The 23874-nt window shown below is 36.4% G+C and overlaps 1 protein-coding gene across 4 annotated transcripts in view; it reads right to left on the bottom strand.

The window, feature by feature from the left end:
• The window catches only part of dlg1a (discs large MAGUK scaffold protein 1a), a 126008-nt gene that overhangs the window by 100684 nt on the left and 1450 nt on the right, over positions 1 to 23874 (bottom strand). For all 4 annotated transcript variants that reach the window (XM_046860886.1, XM_046860896.1, XM_046860913.1 and 1 more), the window contains exons 3-4: positions 23698 to 23829; positions 19452 to 19573 (exon numbers count right to left, since the gene is read on the bottom strand). In XM_046860886.1, coding sequence (XP_046716842.1) covers positions 19452 to 19573; positions 23698 to 23829 — 254 coding nt within the window. The remainder of the gene's footprint in view (positions 1 to 19451; positions 19574 to 23697; positions 23830 to 23874) is intronic.

The raw sequence follows: 23874 nt of genomic DNA, 5'->3' as shown, positions 1-23874 counted from the left end.
GAGACAAATACTAAAACTCGCCTTGTGCATAAGCACAAGCTGATTTTTTACAAAAAGACGTTGGACATTGATGAAAATTTTCACTTGTTTCCTCATTTACTAATCCCTATATAGCACATGGCAGTTAAATTCACTGTACATGAACAAGGAAATTTATATGAATTAACGGAATTGGACAATGACTAAATATCATGGAGAGGATGTCAATTTGGTCATAAATGTTACAGCTACTCTGTATCGGTTGGTCCATTATGACCATATCATCATAGAATTGACCAAAACTGGCCTAAAGAAGGTTGCAAATAAAGGGGAAGAGCCTGTTCTGGAAGAAGACCCTTTCCTTGTGGTTAATCCTAACTATGTATTTGAGGACTAGAGGAGCGTGTTTGTTGATTTAGGTTCTGATCTGCGGTGTTTTGTAAAACAGAAGGATATTTCTTTCATGATTATTCACCATTATGTTTATTATATAAAATACAGTAGATATTTGAAAAAATACACAAATTCAGCTAAATGTATAAATAAAAAGCATTAAATAATAATCTACAAGACATTATATACAGAATATTGTCGTAGGGGTTCCTGTCGGTGCCCTTAAGCTGACTCCAGAACTAAACGGCATCAAAAACACTTGGTAATTTGCTCATTTTCATTCTGGTGAAACTTTATTTCCTGAACAGAAGATTTTCTCTTGCGCTGTGTCCTGTTGCAGTATGGGAAAGCGAGTGTAGTTTGTATGTACATTTGAAATAAGAGTGTATTGTGAGTACAAACGAGGGAATTCATTTGTTCACTCAGAATTTCCTAAATGTCCGACACCATATATATTGCACTACATAGGAGAAAGAGAGTGGTTTCAGACATAGCTTGAGAGATTGATTTGATATTATCTATTCCATATGTAGCAAATGTCTGGCACACTGTCGACTTCTTTCATACCTTATATCGGGGTGTAATGTTGGAGATTAATGAACATATTGTGTCAACAATTCTCACCTGTCACCTCTAACACCAGCTCAGGAACTTGTATTTTTAACCCAGGATTCAATACACTTTTTGTTTTTGTTTTTTTAACTGCACACTAGATGTTTAGCGGTACATAAAAAAAAGAAAAAAAACAATGTAGTAATATGTTAATTGTCTAAACAAAAGAAAATTTGTGTCAGGGAAAATATCACGTACAATTTTTGTGTAATTTTATATGGTTTGCAAAATTCTGCTCCTATAATTAATAAACAAAACAAGCTAGAACTAAAACAAATACCTTGCTTAGTCTTATTCTAGAAATGGACAACAAACAAATCCTAGCAGTTGTGTTCAGCTGCTTAAATTGGTTGTTGTTGACTGATTGGCAAAAACAGATCTATAAACGCAAAAGTTCAGCATAACAAATCAATCTGATCCAATGCTAGATTGTGGTAGTTTGTGTTACACTTAAAATGAGATCATTTCCAAAAGTCATGTAATTTCTGTGTAACGCTGTGCTTTCTGCCTCATTTGGTTGCATTTTGTCATGTATTGTTTGTGCGCCTCCTAGTGGTAAAAGTGCAAATACACCTCTCAGTGGTTTTAACTGACGTATCAAACTGCAGTACCATGTGGCACCAGACACAGTGCTAAAAATACAAATTTACATAATACTACTGTATACATGTTGCCAGTATTGCGTCAATTTAGAAAAAGAGGTAGCAAGCTAACTGAACAAGTTTTTTATTATCATTATTATTTTTATAAGCATCATCATCATCATCTTACTACACTCAATCGAAAAACTACCCGTTTTTAGATTACACAGAAGTGCACTTTATATCTGCATATAAACCAAACAACAAAATGGCGAGAACATTGAAAACATAATAATGTCTGTGTGGTTTATCTGAAGGTTATCTAAGTAACACAGTTTGTATATGTAAGCAGATTTCTACAAGTTAAAATCAAGAATTCAAACTCAGATGAAAACTGAAAAGCACTTTCCTAGCAAGAACTTATAGATATATGGGGGAAAATGATATGGGAGGTGGTAGCTTAGCGGTTAAGGCACTGCACTTTGGCTCTGATGGGTGTGAGTTCTGGGCCCCTGAGGAAGGCCCTTCACCCCATACCTGCTCAGTTGTATGAATGAGATAAATATAAGTCGCTCTGGATAAAGGCTTCTGCCAAGTTCTGTAAATTGAAACGAAATAACACTAAAAAATGAGACATCAAAATGTGAACCAAATGTAACAACAGCATCAACTAAATCAAAAGTTAATTTAAATTATGAACAGGATTTACTTATCTGGACACATTATCATTAACATCTAATTATTGAGAACATGGACATAAATTGTGGGTTGAGTAGATAAGGAGATTGATCCAGTCGATTGTCACGAGATGCAAATATCAGAAATTGCTCTCAAGAGGACCTTGTTTTATTTCAATTATGTCCATTTATGTTATAGCTGAAACTATGGCTATCAGCAAAAATCCATACAGATATTTTCCTGTCCGCTGTCTTTACGAGAGCGACCTCTAGAGGCAAATCACTGACTGTTTATTTTTACACACGAGACTGCATGCTGCACACAGAGCGCTATATTATATATATTTGTTTATAATTTTGGAATTATATAATTATATTCATTAATCAATATATTCATATTTATTTTACTGAACACATTTTCAGTAGTCTTATTTTTATCAGTACTGTTTTTTTTTTTGTAATACATTTCAGTACTATGTTACACAGAGTTTTGCATGTGTTTTTCAGCCAGTATCCATTTTAAAAACTAGTGGTTTACAGTGTACAACCCTTAAAAATTAAGACTGACCTCCAAAGCTTCTTTAGTGGTAAATGTGTAAATGTCAGTGTGGCTGAGATTAGGCCTTTGGTGTGATTTATCGGATGATGTTTGTTGGGATGTTTGTTGAGAGGAGTGGCAGGAGTGATTTGTGTGAGAAGAGTATCTGAAAGAGAAAGAGAAGGTTTATAGGACTGTGGTGAGACCTGCGATGTTGTATGGTTTAGAGACAGCGGCATTGAGTAAAAGACAGGAGGTGGAGCTGGAGGTAGCAGAGCTGAAGATGTTGAGGTTTTCGTTGGGAGTGACGACAATGGACAGGATTAGAAATGAGTTTATTAGAGGGACAGTGCATGTAGGACGTTTTGGAGACAAGGTGAGAGAAACTTGACTGAGATGGTTTGGACATGTGCAGAGGAGGGACATGGGGTATACGGTAGAAGAATGCTGAGGATGGAGCCAGCAGGAAGGAGAAGAAGAGGAAGGCCAAAGGAGGAGGTTTATGGATGTGGTGAGGGAACACATGCAGGTAGTTGGTGTGAAAGAGGCAGATGTACAGGACAGGGGGGGTAAAGGATGATCCACTGTGGTGACCCCTAATGGGGAAAGCCAAAAGAAGAAGAAGTTGTTTGTTGGGCTGAGAGGGCATTTAGCCATACGTCATTTAGCTAAAGACCTTAATGTTTCATTTGGAAAGAAGACTGTATTCTCATTGCTCTCAGACACTTTGCTCCAGTTTTCCTCTCAGTACAGCAGATGGCAGCATTAAATCTCTTGAAACAGCTATTTAAATTTGCTTGAAAAATCACAGAAACCCAAATTCTGATGAAAGAAGACATTTGGTGAGTTTATTCCAGAAGGTTCACTGAGAGCGATGTAAAGTCAGATGTTCTGTATATTAGTAAAAGCTCATCAAACATAACCCTGATCAAAACAGTCTACATTCTACGCCTACATTCAGGTCAGTCTGAGAGTAAAATATGAAGGACAATTTTCAGGACCTTTTGCTGGTGTCAAGGAAGATTGTTTTATACTTAACAATCGCACAGAACTTTAACATTTATTCACCTTAAATGTATTACTTAAACTCATTCGGCATAAAATTTTTTTAAAGGGGGATCTGATGAACTGCAAAAAGTATTTCCTCCCATCGTGACATCTGCAATTATCCATGATGCATTTGGATATAAAATAAAAATTCATTTACATTTACAGTATTATAGTTCTTTAAACGATATCTATAAAACTTTTTCCAGCAGTGCTTAAATTCATTCCAACAAAATTTCAAACTGATGGTATTTTTATTCATTTAGTTTGTGTCCTAATGCACCACCGTCAGAATGTACACTATATTTACAAAATTATTGAGACACACGACTTTTCCAGCTATAGCTGGTTTTTCCCCAAAGTGATAACAGAAAGTTGGAAACACACACTTGTATAGGACAATTTTGGTTGTGGTTGCGCTGGATAAAACGCACCTGCCAAATGCCATTAATGTAAATATACCTAAATAATTGCATTGACACGGTCACTGAAACTTAAAAGCATAACTGCAACAGTTCATTGTAAAAATATCTTACAAACTGGGTTGCAGTTGGAGTGTATGTTGTTTTCCTTGGATAAAAATGTCTACTGGGAGCAGACAGGCCAAATCCACTCCACACTAAACTTGAACAGCAGACAGCAGTACCTTTGTATATAACTGCAAAAAACCAAACATGGGTGGACAACATGCTATTAAAAAAAAAAAAATCTATGCGGAAAAGAATCCAACTTTCCAAGCTTGTTAAAAATATTTGAACACTTGAGAAAATGCAGAGCCAGACTTTTACAGTCAAGGTTTTGACTAAATTGTAGGTTGCTTCAACATTCTGTACTGTACATGCTTTTTTCTCTCACTGTTCACACTGATTAGCACATCCCTCCTAATCATAGAAAAATGCCATGAGAGACATTGAGTGTTTCCACTGTTTGCAGAAGAGTGGCTTATATTGTGATAATGCAGTATTAAAGTCTCAGCTGTTAGTATTTTTATTAGATTGAAGCCTGATGACATCCACTTCCGTCCTCAAGACACACAACAGCAACTGGAGCCACCTGATATGGATTGGCTGCATTTCACAGAGCATAAACTAGTTGATGCAAACATAAATAGCATTTATATATTTAGTTTGGTTAGTATAGTTTGGCGTAGAGCATCAGAAACCGCCGCTTGGCTCCTCCAGAGTGTGACTCCAAAACAAACTGGGATCTGGTGAGAATCAGCCTGCATCCGCCCTGAGCAGCCACGGCACACATTTAGCTACTGGCAATTATGCAAAACCATGACGAACTAAGCAGACTTCATGTTTAAATCAGTCAGTGTAGTAAAAACACAACATACTAATGTTGGACAGTGCACAGACATTTTATTTTCATTCATTTATTTAGCACTCAATTTTCAAATATATTTTTTTCCAAAGTTTATGAAGCACCAAAATAGGTTATTCGTAAATAAAATGCAGAGGCTTCACTCAACGTTACAAATGTTATCAAATTATGATTTCTGAAAAACACAAGTGCTTGTTGTGAATACATTATAGTAGCTAACTATAACATTCGGAGTGATTATAATAGCACAATTCCGTGTCCAAAATATGGTGCTACACCCTCATCTTCAGCAACTTGTTTTTTCTGGTCAGAGTTCAAAGCCTATCCCAGGAAGACAGAAATACACCCTGGATGAGACCCCAGTCCGTCACACACTTTCGCACACTCAGATCACACAGATGAGAAATGTATCATATCCGGTATGTTGTTGAGGGATGGACGGAAACCAGAGAGTCAGGAGGAAAGCCAAGTGTAAAATTCCACAGACAGAAACCCAAGCTCAGGATTAAACCGGTGGACCCTGGAGGAGTGAAGTAGCAACGCTAACTACACATTGTGCCACAGTGAGACACTAATATATAACAGGGCACTGCAAATTGTTGTGCAGCAATTCTAATACCATGTTCATTGTAGCTAAATACATATTTTTTATGTACAGCCATAGTGTTGTTTACTTATTGAAGTGCAGGACATTATTATTAATCTCTTCCCTGATGATTCAAGTACTGACTCGTTTTTATTAACCTGTATCCATGCTTTTAACCAACTAACTAACTTTAAAATATATATATATATTTTTATTATTTTATTAATCCATTTGGTACTATAATCATTAAGAAGAGCAAAATGAGCATCAGCATGATCCTGCCCCTGTGGAAGCATCTGGATGCAAGGTGGTAATGTTTAGATCCTGACCTGATTAAACACAAAACACTGACAAACAGAAAGCAGCTTTTCTTTGCTCCCCTACTAATAAAAAAAATTGCTCTCGATGTACACCCCAGTGGAGACTGTGAGAGGAGGTGACAGTTGCTTATGTGGAGCGTTGGTACCTGCTGAGAAACGAATAAGACAACAAGCTTTGCCGACTGGCAGCCCAATGTGGCACACTTCCTTTAACATAGCAGTTGGTTTTTAGGTAACTTTGCACAAGTTCTTTTCTACCATGCCGGGAGACAGCCATGAGACTTAAAATAGACCAGGAACAATGGCCTGGAGCACACAACATGCTGACGTTCTGGCTTAGCACACTCACACTTGGACAGGTAATTAATTCCACTCATGCCAGTGGGGTCACATATATTCAGATGGGCATCAGCCTTTGGGGGAGACCACAGGTGTCTTATTAGATCAACTGGTGAAAAGGCTTAGTCTGTGAACTAAAGAAGATTGTGTGCACAGTTACAGCTGATTCAAAATGATCAAGTTGTACATAGAGCAGGTTTAAGATAGACATAGTCCCGATTGTGGTAATGTCTGAATTCGAATGAAACAAATCCAGATCTATCTGTCTCTCTGTCTGACATAAGGAATCACAGGGCAGAAAGAGAACTTTAGACAAAAGTGTTATCTGCCCTCTTCTGCATACATGAGCTCAGAGACTAATAATCTAATGGTTATGTGATGGACATAGGCGGGATCGATGCTATCCCTTTTATTCAGAGAGCATGGCAAAGTTTGCTTTTATGGGTTCTTACCAAATATGATCATAGTAAAGTCTTCCCTTCTATTAATCAATTAGTTATATATCTATATATGCGGTATGATACTTGGGACGCTGCCAGAATGTTCGCATCTCCCTCCTTCTGAGACGCCTGAGACGTTGTCTTGGTGTTAAAATGCCTTTTTTCTGTGGTTTTGGTGTTTCAAGGACCAATTTTAGCTCGTCTTTTTCATTATTATCAGCGTCGCCAAACACTTAAACAGACTGTGTCTGGCTCCGCCCCCTTGCTCACGAACCGGTGCTCATGCACTCGCCCATGTATATACACAGACACAAGTTTGTAAAATGTATTAATAATATATTAATATTAAATTATTAAAAAATAATTTATTTATCTGTAAAAATTAATAACAAATTACAGGACTCCTGGTTAGGCTAAGCCATGTCTCGACTTAACGATATTTGCATAACAAGTGCATTAATAAAAAAATACTAAGGCCCTCGGTTATTTCTCCATTTTGATACTATACTGATGCCTTGGAGCCTCGGGTCATACAAAACATTGATCCCTACACCTATCCTCCTAATCACTGAGCCAAATCTCTCAGAGCTTCTGCTGCCCAGTTATGTAAAGCACCAGAGATGTGATGGCAACAGGCTTTACATCATATGTTCAATGTGAGATTTGTGTTGGCTCAGCCGGAATCACGAGATTACAGCACAAAGCATCTCAGCGGTTAAAATAATGTTATATAATAATAATAATATGTTTTTGTTTCAGCTGGCAACAAGTTATTTAACTCTAACTTATGCAGTGAGTAGCTTCTTATTTCTTAGACAGCCATGTCAGAAGACACATCCTGTGGTCGTGGAAAAGATGTTAATCTGTTTAAGAATGGTCAAATTATTGGCCTGCATCAAGCAAAGAAAACATGGAGATTGCTGAACCATCATCTTCGAGAAAGAAATGTGGTCGGAAAAAAATCTTGAAGGATTGTGATTGGCGATCACTTAAACGTTTGGTGAGATCAGATCGTAAAAAAAAAAAAAGAACAATAGGACTCACGGCTATGTTTAATAGTGAAAGTAAGAGCATTTTCACACACACAATGCGAAGGGAACTCAAGGGATTTGGACTAAACAGCTGTGTAGCCTTAAGAAAACCACTTATCTGTGAGGCTAATCGGGGAAAAAAAGGCTTACATTTGCTAGGGAGCATAAAGATAGGACTCTGGAAGAAGGTCATGTGGTCTGATGAGTCCAGATTTACCCTGTTTCAGGATGATGGGCGCATCAGGGTAAGAAGAGAGGCGGATGATCTGGTGCACCCATTATGCCTAGTGCCTACTGTACAAGCCTGTGGGGGCAGTGCCGTGATCAGAAGTTGCTGCAGTTGGTTAGGTCTCAGTACAGCAGCGTTATGCGCCCAAAGAATGAGGTCAGCTAAATCCCTCAATATACTGAATGACCAGGTTATACCATTAATATATTTTTTCTTCCCTGATGGCATGGGCATATTCCAAGATGACAGTGCCAGAATTCTTTGTGCTCAAATTGTGAAAGAGTCATTCAGGGAGGATGAGACATCATTTTCACACATGGATTGGCCACCACAGAGTCCAGACCTTAAGCCCATTCAGAATCTTTGGGCTGGCTGCAGAAGACCTTCCGCCGTGGTCCGACACTCCCATTATCAATACAAGATCTTGGTGAAAAATAAGTGCAACTCTGGACGAGAATAAATGTTATGACTCAAAGCGAAAGGCAGTCCATCTAAATAATCGTGTGTGTGACGAGCAGTGTGTAATATATGCATAGCGTACACACTAAATGATTAGGAATAGTTTTAATGCAACATACAGGCCACTTCAAGGAAAAAAAACTTAATCCTACTTTAACATGACAAGCTCTTTTATTCACCAAGCTCTGTCATCATTACCTGTATTGCGGTCATTCAGGGACAAGACTTAAATATTTAAATGAATATCGAGTGGCTTTTAAACAATTTGGAGCCAGACTGACTAATCAAATTTCCTACACCACCAGTATTTGAACACTTCCAAGGAAATAATAATCATGCCAAATTTTTAAGCAGCATTCTGTTATCATTTCTGATGATCTGGAAAAAGATTGCATTTCCATATGTATATGCAAACATCCGGTGAAAAAAGTTTCAGCAAGGCAAACACTAGTAAATGAGTACAAATATTTTAGCCATGTATATGCTATTACTAAAATCTGTAATCCATTACTAAAAAATTATCACAGACTGAAATATATCTTTGATCCCAGTTTGCTATTGCACAGAGAATTCTGTTACACATGATTCTACTTTGTAGTTTGCCACATTATTCTGGAAAATCTGGTTCTCAAGAATGTACAGTATTTTCATGCAAACTAAAAATCACTCAAATGAGATTTTCCCCTTTTCCAAAAATCTGAAAGTGATCAGAAAACAACAGCATGGAGCTCAAGACAGGACAGCTGGGACTCTCATTAAACCAGAATGTTCTCCTTACATCTCTCACCCAATGTCCAATCCCTGCTTGGCTCCGGCTGCACGTCTCTGAGCGTATTAAAAAAGACCACTGTGTGTGTGTGTGTGTATGTGTGTGTTGTGAGAATAAGTGAGAGAGATGTGTGTAGAAAGCGTGAGTGATCTTGTGTAATATGCATACACAGGAGCAGAGAGAAGCAAGTATCCTATGCCTCACTGGGAAGATGGAGCTTAAGATTGGAGCACTGCATCTCTCTCTCTCTCTCTCTCTCTCTCTCTCTCTCTTTCTCTCTACCACACACACACACACACTCTCTAATGAACATCACTGGTGTCTGTCACTTCACATTACACTGTGGTGCTCTAACATAAGCATGTGCAAAATGGACTACACATAGCCACATAAAGAGAATGGGTAACTCATCCAAGATTTAACTCTTTTCATATATTATTGCATGAATACAACCTCAGACACCAATACATACTCTAAACAATAGTAAGTAGATCAATATTTACACTATATATTCTGTGAGATGTTTCATTCTTATCATGAGAATCACAATAATGTTGCCACTATGGCTTTTCTCAGGACTCTTACTCAGGTATGTGACTATTTAGGCAGGATTTGAGCATTCCTTCCAACTAACAATCATTGTTAGCAATCAAAAGCAGAACAAATGTATTTTAAGGCCTGTAATCTAGCTGCCTTATAGCTAAATCCGTTCCATTATTGCCTTGATTATAAATAAGTAACCTTTTTGTGTCTCAAGTGTCTCAAGTTTGCTTCTTTAGTTTCGCACTGAAGCGCCAAGATTAAAAAAGCTACAGGATATCGGTAAATAAAGGATATAGAAATTATTCAACTTTAATCACCTCAGTGGATTTTAATTCACTACATCTATAATAAAAACAATAATTTTAATAATAATAATAATAATAATAATAATAATAATAATAATAATAATAATAATAATAAAACCTCAAACCTGAGACCGATTGTTTTGCATTGAAAAGACATTATACCATTTTAAGGATGGCTGCTAAAAAAAAATCTGTTTTACTTTTCATTTATCTTAATCTCAAGTAAAGTCATAGCGCAATATATCTGTAAGTAAAACTGAAGACTTTTCACTGAATGAATTTCCATTCCAGGAGTTATAATGTTATAAAAATATAACATGCAAAATTAATAGTCCTGATGGTGTCTTTTGGTCAAAATGCAGCTCAATATGAGAGAGAAGGCTGCAATAATCTATGATTACTAAAATATCATTGTGATAATAGCGTAAGTAATAAGAATTAGGCTTTAATATCCACTCAGAGAAAAAGAATGTCCTGCTTATTTATCTCAAAGTCAACACTCAAAAGCTGCAAGCTGAGAAAGACCATGAAACATCTTAATAGAGACTCAGACTGAGCAGGAGATAAAACACTGACAAGCTAAAAACTGCCTCCTTTTGCTGTAGCTAACTGAAATAACTCAAGATTTAGATTCGGACTGATCCTTAGAACTATAATTTCACTGTTGTATAAACAACCTGAGCTGGGTTTTTTCAACAACATGTGATTTGCCTAAATGCAAACCCACCTAAAAACATTGAAGAACTTGTGAACAAATGTTTCTCAATCCTGTTTTAAAACAAGATCAACACTGACTATGAACATTACTGATCACAGCGACTCCACTGAATTCTACAGCAAACTTGGACTTGGGGGGGAAAGCATTTATATTCTACCAGTCAAAACTAGGTCATTCCTTCCAATGACAATTATGGGATAAATGCTAAGCCTTTTACAGTTTACATCAGTGTGAAGCTTTTACTTTTCCTACATTATTAAGGTATTTGAAAGAAGGACTCCACAGGGTTATTGGGTTCACAGCTTTTTAAAACCATTTAGCAGGAAATTATAGGGTTCTACCTACAATTTTCAATGAACTACTGTAAGCATCACAGCATTATGTGGGGTCACTTGATTAAAAATGGGGCTGTGAGAAAACCTCCAGTTAGAAAACAGATTTTTTAGTGCCATTACTTTGAAATTAGAAGTCACATTTAAACAATCCACATTGAAAATAAGATATATTAAGTATATGATTTTTAGGCACTACTCTGACACCTAGTGTAATAATAATAAGTCAGAAAAAAAAAAAAAACCATTTCTCCATTCATACAACTATGATTCACACAAAATGACCACAAAACAATTTGAACTCCTCACCAGTGGCTTCGACAAGGATGCCTTCACCACCAAATGCTATAGTTTTCTAACAGAAACAAGAAATATGCATCAATCGGATGCTTCTTATCATTACAATGGGATTAAAAAAAGGAATGCACCTTATAAGATTGAATTCACCTTAGTAGTTTCTGTTATCCTGTATCTTGCCTAGAAATATCCTATTCTAATACAATACACTGTATACACAGTTTGTTTATAGTCAAAACTGGTTCTCACAAAAATGCAAATGTTGCCTTAGCAGAGTTTAAAGCAAACCTGTTCCAACATGACAATGCCCCTGTGCACAAAGCCAGCTCCATGATGACATGATTTGCAAGGTTGAGTGGAAAATCCCTCACAAAGCACTGACCTCAACTTCACTATACACCTCTGGGTGAAATGCTGAATGCAACTCCAGGACTGACATTTTTCTTGTGACTGAATGGGAAATTACCATTTGATATGTGACTTGCTGTTACCTTGCCCATGTAATGAGCAATTTCAAAATTAATATCAGATCATCCACAGCTAGAGTCATAATTACAAAAAAAAAACTACGACCATTCAAGCGTTTGTTCACATCACGCTAGTGAGAATCTCAGATGAACACATAAATGAAGACACACAAAAAAGGGATGAACAATCCAGTGGTAAAGCAATAGAAATTAAACACTTTCCAGCATATCTACATTGAGAATTCAACATATCTACGGTAAAAAAAAAGATAGTAAGGGTTAGTCAGTCACATTTTACAGTTACAGCTGTGGCTGATTACATGCTTTTTGGAATCTGTCAAATCGAATTTTCAGTGGCATCCATATTTTATACTTTTATAAAGATTCCTGTGAAAAGGTCAAAGCACTCAGTAAAGACAAGCAGATGCAGGGGGTGTAAATCTGGCTGTACGGTGTTCTTTATTAAAGGGTACAGAAAATAATAACCTATGGCAAAATCTCAGCTGTCGTTTTCACTGCTAGAATTAACCAAGCATATTAAGCACTAGCAAAATGCTGAAATGATAATACAACTAATAGGATAGCACAACAGACATATAGCATGGGACAGGAAAATCTGTAAAAAAAAAAACAATGGGTCAAAGCGGTCTTAATTGTAGGTAACACTATAAGAAGCAAACATATCCCACATGATGCACATTATATTTCACATATTCTCTGTGAAGCTAAGAACAAGGTACAGGCATGAATATGCTTATATTTATCCTCAAATTCAAAATGATTTCTGTTTTTGGATACCTGCTTAATGGATACAGGAGATTCCTTTTCAAGTTGTCCTCGGACACCATTTAATTATAAATCATCAACAAGTTCTTGAAATGGATATGGCTATTAAATGATTCATCCCGCACTTTGTACTTTACTTATATCACTTACAATAAATCACTAATCAGTTACTGAGATGTGATCAGTTAGGACAACTTTTTTCCAGTCTGGTCACGTTCATAAATAATAAATGCGGGATGCATTTATACCTAAAAAACTGGAAAAAAAGCTGTTCCTTTAGTAAACACTAAATCAAGAAAAGCTGTTTACATTTATACCTACATTACTATTCATATCAAAAACTATCCATCATGGAAGCTCATGAAAATGACTAGGACAGATAAACATGTCTCATTTTTTATATCACTACAGTAGTTTTCTATATTAGTATTTAATAATTGTTTTACCAGACAGTCACCTTTTTATTTCTAATTGGATACAATTTTCAAAAATGAGGTTACAACTGATATGAATTCTAATAAACAAGGGAAAAACCCCACAAAAGGTTAAACATTCAAAAAATAAATATATAAATATCTCTTTACAAAACAGAAAACCCATAAGACTAAAAGACTTCTTACCATTTCAAAGAAATTACAAAAGTGTTGAATTGTATTAGTTTGTTGGGCTTTATATATTCATATAAAGACCAACAAACTAATACAGCAACGAAATTCAATTTACATAATGTTAACTGGCATATACTATCTTTCATTCCATTTTATATAAATACTGCCTACTTCTATGTCTGAAGTGTTCATCAGAACACTAATCGATTGTAGACAACAATAATAATAATTAAAAAAAAAACTTTCCACACATCTGCCTTACCTTTACCTTAGTACTGACAATGCATAAGCAGTCCATTGTGTTCAGTGCATTCACCATCTCCTCCTAGCAGCCCTGTGTCTCAGCCTGAGCGGCACATGATGCACAGAAACATGAAGCTTGGTGCAAACTTCTCATCTGATCTGGGGCTACACATCCACGCCAGCTCTGTTCCAAACCGCACATGAGTACACTACACAACCTCTTACACAGCTCACCAGCATGTAGTACCAGAGCCATTGGTTATAGTCCAGTAGGTTGTAGATTTGCTCAAAGCCATGGTGCTCAAAGAACCAAGTGTGTACCGTCGCTTTTATTACGAGAGGATGCTGAGGAAAAACTCTGCACACACATTCCTCTGTGTGTGTGTGTGTGTGTGTGTGTGTGTGTGTGTGTGTGTGTGTGTGTGTGTGTGTGACAAAGGGAAGAAAGCAAGAGAGAGAGAGAGAGAGAGAGAGAGAGAGAGAGAGAGAGAGAGAGAGGTTGATAGAGAGAAAGAGAAAGAAATAAAAAATAAATCACATGCACTGATCACATTAGTGAGGATCTGAGGAGTTTTATTAATGAATGAATGATAGACTCCACAGGAAATCTATTACTGTAAAATACATAATGCTCTGTGCAAACACTGCAATAGAATGAAAAAAAAAAGAAAGAAAAAAAATCCATCATTCTTTATTGATAATGCTTTCACTAGTGAAACATTTCAGGATGTTGCATAAGCAGGTAAAATCAGAATTTGCTAAAAATAATGAACCTTTAAATAAGACAGAAACTAATTATACATGATACGCATTCAGTCCCTCATCAACCTGGTCCGAATGTATTAGCCACCAGATTAGGCAGGTCTTCTGGAGGTACTGATGAAGCTGAAGAAGTTACAGCTGATTGACGTTTAGGTGCCGGTTTGTTCGTACCTTTTTTGAATTTTGGAAATGTTCACATCTCATACTCACATGAAGCTCTGAAGTTACAGCTGATTGACGTTTATGTGTCAGTTTCTGCGTACCTTTTCTAAATTTTGGAAATGTTCATATCTCATACTCCGTCTATTAAAACTTTCAGTTGATAGCTCCTAGTTTTATTTCCTTGTAACTTGTCATTCAAATGACCTGCACTGTACATTCCTTTAGGTTAGAACTTTTTGTACACCTTCCTCCATTTCAGATCCAAATAAACAACCCTGTCTGGATCAGTGATTTGTTCCAATAAAAAGCTGATGAAAAAACAGCATCTGAGTTGTTAGCTGAAGCGCTTTAAAAAAAAATAAATAGATAAATAAATAAATAAACCAAACAAAAAAGAAAGGCTTATATCTATAATGACATACAGGTGAACAATTAAAAAAAAGTCTTATGTGGGATAGATGAATAAATTTACTGCTTTAAAAAAAATTTAATATTGCAATAATACAATAAAATATTTCATAAGGTTGAGCATTGTCATAATAAGATCAACAAACAAGTGCGTGATTATGTTCAGAGAATCTGGTAAAAAAAATTATAAAATGCAGACAGCAAGGCTACACAGCAACAGCAGAAATACTTGAGCTGTTTGCACCACACCGTTAACCATAAAATTAGAGCTGCCAGTAACTAAATTCAAGCTCTTTTTCATTTGAATCTGTGTCAAACATACCTCAAAATCAAACTGCAGCTACTAAACAGATTATCCAAATCAGATATAAATGTTTTCAGAAACGAATTCATGCTTATCTGGAACCACATGATATTGTTTTGTTTTTGCTGTGTAATGAGTTAAAATCACCCCATCCTCAAACCTGTACAGTGTCTTTCCTGCCATAAAATCTGATATGCAGGAAACAATAAATATACATTGTCTTCCACTAGCAAATATCAAATTTTTGATAAATTCTATATTTAGATTGTTCGATAGGGGAATTTGATTAGCCGTGAAGTGGAGTTCCCACCCTGCTGTCACATGCGCTTTTGAAACGAAAGGAACGTGTAGGAGGGATTTACCTACGCTGAGCCCAGTGGCAGAAAAGCTCAAAAAGACTGCTGTGCTAAAGAGACTGAAATTCATCTAGCACTCAACTTTCACTGTTGGATAACAGTTGACTGCTACATGTCTTTTTGTTTACATGTCAGGACTTGTGGTATTGGAGATGTTTTTACTCACAAGGCTTCTGTTAAAAGGTCTTGGGTGAATATGAAGTCTGAAGTTGTAAAAGATCTTCAAGACTAAACACAGAAACTAAACTTTCTCTTCTTCCTAAATCAAACATGGATGTCTGCTCGAAACCAAGGCTTTTGTTTGTTAAAGCTACTTTAACAGTTACAGGTCGGAGTAGCTATTTAAAAAAATTTTGAAAAGAGTTTCCAGTGTCAGCAACAATCAAATGGGGCTGAAAAGAGGCTGGTGAGGATCAAACTGGCCAATTGACCCAGCACCACCTTTTACAAATACTTCTTTTTAGCAAGTTTTTCCGTTCAGGAAAAAAACAAAAAGCACAAAACTATAAAACTATAAAACATCATCTTTCCTGGCATGATAACAATAATCATCATACTCTGACTAACATATAATTTTCTCAAGACCAAATATTGACAGCATATTGATCCAAACACACTTAGAACATTCTGTTGAATACAGTTACACTTTTGTTGTTGCCATGTGTGAGTGCTCTTGTGCATAAAATGCTGAACTGTATGTTGTGTGTGTCTTCACATTCTACCAAGAGTAAATTCCATATATACAGTATCTCACAAAAGTGAATACACCTCTCACATTTCAGCAACTATTTGATTATATGTTCTGAAGGGACAATACTATAAAAATGAAAATTGGATATACTTTAGAGTAGTCAATGTGCAGCTTGTATAGCAGTATAGATTTACTCAACATACAGCAATTATTGTCTAAATAACTGGTAAAAAAAAGTGAGTACATCCTAAGTGAACATGAAAAACTGCCTTAATCAACCTGGTCATGGAATTTACCAGAGCTGCACAGGTTGTTGCTGGGATCCTTTTCCACTCCTCCATAATGACATCACAAGCTGCTGGAGGTCAGACACATGACGCTTCACCTTCCGCTTGAAAATGCCCCACAGGTGGTCAATAGGGTTCAGGTCTGGAGACATACTTGGCCACTTCATCACCTTCAGCTTCCTAAGCAAGGCAATTGTCATCTTGGTGGTGTCTTTGGAATCATTATTATTTTGAAAAAAATTTTATTCGGCCCAGTTTCTGAAGAGAGGGCATCATGTTCTGCTTCAGAATGTCATAGTGCATGTTGGAATCCATGTTCCCTTAATAAACCGCTGCTCCCCATTACCAGCAGCACTCATGCAGCCCCAGACCATGATGCTACCACCACCACACTTGACTGTAGGCAAGACACAATTTTCTTGGTAGTCCTCACCAGGACATCACCACACATGCTGGACACCATCTGAGCCAAACAAGTTTATGTTAGTCTCATTAGACCACAGGACATGGTTCCAATAATTCATGCTCCTGGACAGGTTGTTTTCAGGAAACTGGAAAGACGTCATGCGTCTGTTTTTTGAAGCAGCTTCTGCACCTGACTCACAGCACATGGACTCAACTTCTTTGATTAACTCTTGCGAGGCCTGTTCTGAGTGAAACCCGTCTTGGAAAACCTCAGTATGACCCTGGCCACTGTACTGTAACTCAGCTTCAGAGTGTTACCGATCTTCTTATAGTCTAGGCCATCTTTGTAGAGAGCAAAAATTCTAATTGTCAAATCCTCAGAGAGTTCTTTGCCATTAAGGTGCCATGTTGAACATCCAGTGGTCAGTGTGAGAGAATTGTACTCAAAGAACCAAATTTTTATTGCTCTAATACAAGATACACACATTTGTATGGTCCTGTCAAGCAGACAAAAACATGAACATGATGAATAGGACAAGTGGCTTTGCATGGTTACACAACGTACAGCTGTTTATTACTGAGGGTGTACTCACTTTTGTTGGCAGCTATTTTGACAATAATGGCTGTATGTTGAGTTATTTTCAGAGGACAGTAAATCTGTACTGATATACAAGCTGCACATTGACTGTAAGGGGTGTACTCACTTTTGTGAGAGAGTATATAAACATATGTGTTTGGTGTAATAGAGAGATTCTAATTTGAATATAAATGTTGACAAAGTGATGTGTTGTAAGGTAAATAAAACACTTGTATGCTATTATTAGAACATAATAAAAAGGTATTAATGAATGATTTTTCTTATAACAGTATGTCTTTTCACAAGTCACACATTTTAATCTGTGCTTGTAATTGGAGGGCAACCGATTGATCAGCTGGCCAAATAACCGACACACCCAACCGTGCATGTACATTCTGCACCTGCAGGAGACAACATACCACTCCCATGCAGCAGGTGGCAGTAGTATGTATTTAGCATCCAAACAGGGAAACCGGAAAAGCTAGAACTGTGAATATATAAAGAAAGCAGCGTTTCCACCTGCCACGATCATTACCAACAGATTCGTTTAGCATTTTTCAATCATGTCTACTATGTTGCAAAGACAAGAGTAAGAATTACAACAAGCGAGTTGCGTTCTTTTCTCGTGTGCTCATTCTCTAAGCTAAGCTAAGTAACCAGTCTGGGTTCTCTTTCTCGCAGTTGAGTTCCGCGTCCAATTCGACATGCAGAATCAGCCAAAAAACAGCTGGCGCCGTCCAACCAAAGTCAATGGTGCAGAACAAAACTAAAGCCCACCGACACTCAAAAAACACCAGACATTTTCCTGACGGCCGACCGTCAGCTTGGTGTGTCCGGGCCTTTAAGTTCTTATAATTTTTTCTTAATCTAGCCTTATATATTTCATTAGATATATGATACTTTTGAAGAGAAATTCAATAACATTTTGGAACTGTATGTCATGCAAGCCAGCCTTCAACCAGCTGTAGTTTAGGATACAGGTAGGCAGTGGGACCATAACCTGGTAACAAACGCACTTATTGCAGAGGCTTGTGTTGTTCAATAAATGTTTTATTCAGCAATTTTCTGTATCACGCCTTCTTATTTAAATGTTAGAATTTATGAGATAAAGAGGAGAAAAAAAAAATCAGCATCATATATCGGCCATCTGCTGCTCTGATTTCTAAATATCGGATCGGTCAGAGAAAAACCCATATCGGTCGACCTCTTCTTGTAACCACAAATGCCTAAATATCCTGATATGTTGAGATGCAGGCATGGCTGTCAAGCTATGCTTTAAAGATGTGCATAGCCCATTAACAACATATTTAGCCCAAATATTGATTTAATAGAAAAATGTGACTTTTCTACCAATTGACAGACAAGAGAGGTGGTTTCTCTATGTGCATTAAAGCTATTCATACCTTTAACTAGATGTACATATAATAATGTTTGTAGATAAGTTTCAGATGTTGTAAATCCTTTATCATCTTTCATCAATACTTATTAAATATGGCCCATTTTCCAAACATCCTGAATGTTACAATAGACAGATACTGAAAACACACAGTCTAGCACACCCTAGCAGTGCCTACATTTAGACCCTTCTTGCTCTTCCCTCCTCCTCTATCCAAACACAATTTTAGCTCGTTTTATTTAAACAGTTCATGACACTACCTCAGCAAAATCAAGATAAAGAGAAATCTGAGCATAAATGCTACAGATCTGATCAAATATAGAGATAGATAGATAGATAGATAGATAGATAGATAGATAGATAGATAGATAGATAGATAGATAGATAGATAGATAGATAGATAGATAGATAGATAGATAGATTTAGATATATACAGATTTCAACTGAAAGAAACAGATTATTGAACCTTTATGCTTACCTTTACAGTGCAGGCTCCTGGCATAAAATTCTTTGCAGGAGGGCAAGGCTCTGCTGGTTGTATAGACTCTAAAGACTCATTCTTTTTCTGCTGTATGGTCACTTCATAAAATTCCTGGATGTCTGTAATAGCGTAAAAAAATGGGAACATGGAAACATGGACTGCAAGTTGTAACACAAAAATAGTTAATGAAAAGATTTCTACATGCTACACAAATTTAGATTTGTATATTCAATGAGCACTTCTGTTTGATATCAAGCAGAAAAACTTGCATTGTAAAATGCTATAGCAGCCATCACACTGAACACTTTCTTTTCCAGTTAAGATCATTTCAACCTTGTGGTGCTTTTGAAAACTCAGCCCTGGATAAACAAGAGTACTTGTTTATCTTATAAGAGTACAATTTTTAAAAAGTAGGGACACTGAATAAATTGTAAATAAAAACAGAATGCAATGTTTGCAAATCTCATAAAACACAATTGTATTCACAATAGAACATAGTGAGGAATAGTGGGAATACATGACATTTTAAGAAAAAAAATAAGGTAATTTTGAATTTGATGGCTGCAACACATCTCAAAAAAGCTGGGACAAAGCCTTGTTTACTACTGGGAACTATCTGGAAACTGAGGAGACCAATTGCTTACGTTTTGGGAGAGGAATGATGTCTCATATGTGTCTGACACAGGATTCTACCTGCTAAACAGTTCTGGGTGTCCTTTGTTGTATTTTTCATTTCATGATGTACCACATTCAAATGGTGAAAGGTCTAGACTGCAGGCAGACCAGATCAGCACCTGAACTCCTCTACTATGAAATCATGCTATTGAAATAGATGCAGTATGCAGTTAGCACTGTCTTGCTCAAATATACAAAGCCTTCCCTGAAAAAGATATTTTCTGGATGGAAGGATTTGTTGCCCTAAAACCTGTATATATCATTCAGCATTGATGGAGCCTTAACAATGATTTCTGGAGGTGTTAATGAGCCCATGGAGTGATTTCCATTACAGAATCATTATCATTTTAAATAAGGGCTGGAAGATCAAAGGCATCCAATATTGATTTTTCGCCCTTGGTCCTTGTACACAGAGATTTCTCCAGATTCTTTGAAATTTTGATATCATGTACTGTAAATGATGGAAAAGCTCTGCCCATCTTTACTTCTGAGAGACTCTGCTTCTCTAAAATACACTATTTATACCCGATCATCTTACTGACCTGTTGTCAATTAGCCTCATTAGTTGCAAAATGTTTCTCCAACTGTTAAATTTTTTCTTGAAAATTTTCTTTAAATTTAACACAGTTTCCCAACCTTTTTTGGAATTGCGGATGTACAATTTCCCTTCATTGGAAATGAGACACCTAATCATGTCAACATGAAAAGCCCATTTCAACTTTCAATACTCTCTGACATGTTTGACCTGCCCTAGTTTTGGATAAAAGTAGATGTTTTTTGTTTTTGTTTTAAACCCTTCGTTTCAGAACACTTTAATTATTTAATTATTGCCCTGATTGTATAAATAGGCTTTTTTAATGCTTTTGATATTTTCTTAAAGTCACTTCCCATTTTGTGAAGCTCAACAACCTTTTAATGCACATCACAGCTATATTCTTTGGTCTTACCTATTGTAATGAACGAATAAGGACATTTGGCCTACGTGTTACTTTATATTTATACCCCTGTTTAAACTCTAATAAATAAATATAAATTTGACATATACTGTACTTTAAATATATGATCAGCAATAACTTTAGTCTTTGAATCCCTTTTTTTAAGTGTTATATTTGACCTATTTTGGGACCCCTTTAATACGCATGAAACCCTGTTAAAATTTCACTGCTTCAGCAAAGCTACAGAGCCAAGTGGCATTTAGAGTTAACAGACCACTCTTTGGAAAGTCAAACTGATAGGCCTCTACATCCTGTCCTACAAATCCCTCAACAGCTCAGCTTACTTACTACATACACACACTGCATAGGTATTGGTGTCTTATTCTGACTTAAAATAGTAGAGTGTTACCATGGAGCCTTTAATTAAATTATTATTGTATTGAAAATTTATAGACTATTACTTTGTTAGTATAGTTTTTTAGTACATTACTTATAGTGTATTATTGCTGAAGTGAATTCATCATGTTAACTAATGCTGCAGTTTTCAGTCTGGCTGTGGTCGGATGGGTTGGTATTTCACAAGCCTTTGCCAAAGTACAGAAATTCCAAACACAACATAAAACCTCAAGACAACAAGCAACTAAAAATACAACACATCAAATCAAAATATTCATTCATCTTCAGTGACCACTGTATCCTGGTCAAGGTTGCAGTTTATCCGGGGTTTATTCCAGGAACACTGACCATGAGGTAGAAACACAACCTGGACAGAACCTTACTCCATTACAGGGCAACACACACACACACACACACACACACACACACACACACAGTTTCACGTAGGAGCTGATTATATTTTAGGTGTTGCTTAGTCACCCGCTGTACCGCAGCGTTCAAACGTGCAATAAAACAATACTAACACATGCACCCAAAACTACTGAAAAGCTCATTTCCACAATGAGTGCCACAGTGAACAGGTCCAAATATCCCTCTACAAAAAAGAGAACAATGCTCAAGGAAGTAAATAGTGCCAAACGCTGAGCTGCTTGGAAATAAGGTACAGACCTGACCACTTTCTCTTGCCAGTAAACCATTTTATACTAGTAACTGAAAGTGTTTAACTAGGTGAAAAGACACAGAGCCAATGTTCAGCACTACATAGAATAAATTCTGGCTTTTTTGTAATGGTTTTAAGGGGAAATGCTGGCCAGGAAGTGTAATGTAATTTTAGCTACACAAATATAATGATTAGCACCTTGTTTTCTGTTTGCTAAATTCACACCTAGAGAGGGAGAAAAGTGTCCTTCATTTATTCCTTGGGTGCAGTGTGACACCTCAGTCTAAACACAGTAGAAGATGAAAAAGCTAAAGAAGAAGAAGAAGAAAGGATGATGAAGTGAAAGAAGAAGAAAGAGAAGAAGATAAAAAAAAATGATGATGAAGAAGAAAAAGACTTTATTGCCAAGAATGACTACAAACAAATCTGATTTGGTACATGAAGCTTCCACTATATACACAATTGATTATACAAAAGAAATAAACATTAACATAGATGAATAACATGCAATGTTTTAATTTGTATAGTGTGTTCATATGTATTTTAAAGCGCCTTAAAATAAACAAATCTATTTAAAAAATGTTGGTAAATTTCTGATTGAGTCATTTTATTCACATTGTTGTCTTTCTATATAAGAAATTTCTGTATTTCCAGCATTAAAAAGATTTTTTTCTGTGTTCAGGAAGTTACTAAATTTGAAATTGCTTTCAAAACTCTAGCACAACCACAAAGTAGCATGAAACAGACATACAGAGATAAACATAGAGATACAGCAGAAATTGTATACCAGGCACATGCTAGTTTATTGTAGAAAAAGACTTTATGCAACTACAGCATCTGATCCCTGTAACGCGTCAATACATTTACCAACAAAACCTTTCTAAATACTACATAAATATTTATCCTGTTAAATTTTTTTTTTTTTTTATGACTATTTATTACTCTGAAAGTGATAAATTACTGTAAAATATTTCTATAGTAGGTTCCATAGTAAAAATATTTCCATAGTAGAGTGGATCAGGTCAATATCTAGAAAATTCTCAAATATGCTGAACGTTTATTATGCTATGTTTTAAGATTTAACATTATTATTGCAACTATATGCTCTTTTCTATCAGTTAACACCATAGTTATTAAAGAAACTCTACTCATGAACTACTGTGAAGTTGTACTCGACTCTGTTGAACATCAGCTCTGCCTGAAAATTGAACCCACTTCTCGCAAACCCCCAAAAGACACTAAACTATTAATATCTATTGTCAAAAATATATACATAGATGGCTATAGTACTGATAAATGTCATGCATTTTCACTCATTCCCCCAGTTTTTTTTTCTACAGCCTTTAATCCAAAAAGCCCCTGAAGCCAACTTGAGCGCTGAACTCAAATACCTGCTGCAGGTGGGGGGAAAATAGTTGACATTGCTGAAACCAGCTGCTGAGTGTGTGAAATATGCAGTGGTAAGGTCAAACCTGTTTCACCATTTCTCTCCATGCAAAAAAACCCCCCAAAAAACAAGAAAACAATCACAGCTCAAGATTGTATGTCTTTTTATTTTCACCATACAAATGCTTACCTATCAGGGCATGGAAGAGTGAGCTCTGAAATATGTTGATAACTCTGTTGATGGAGTGTTGAAGCTGGGCATCCTCTGGCTGATTTAGTTTTGACTTGTATTCCTCAAGGAGTTTCACCGCTCGCTGTGTATCTGAAATGTTCCAATAAGAAAAGCTCACAGCCTGAGGCACAGAAA

The sequence above is a fragment of the Silurus meridionalis genome, chromosome 1 (genome assembly GCF_014805685.1).
Source record: "Silurus meridionalis isolate SWU-2019-XX chromosome 1, ASM1480568v1, whole genome shotgun sequence".
NCBI classification, from domain to species: domain Eukaryota; kingdom Metazoa; phylum Chordata; class Actinopteri; order Siluriformes; family Siluridae; genus Silurus; species Silurus meridionalis.
This window is presented reverse-complemented; position numbering and strand designations above follow the sequence as displayed.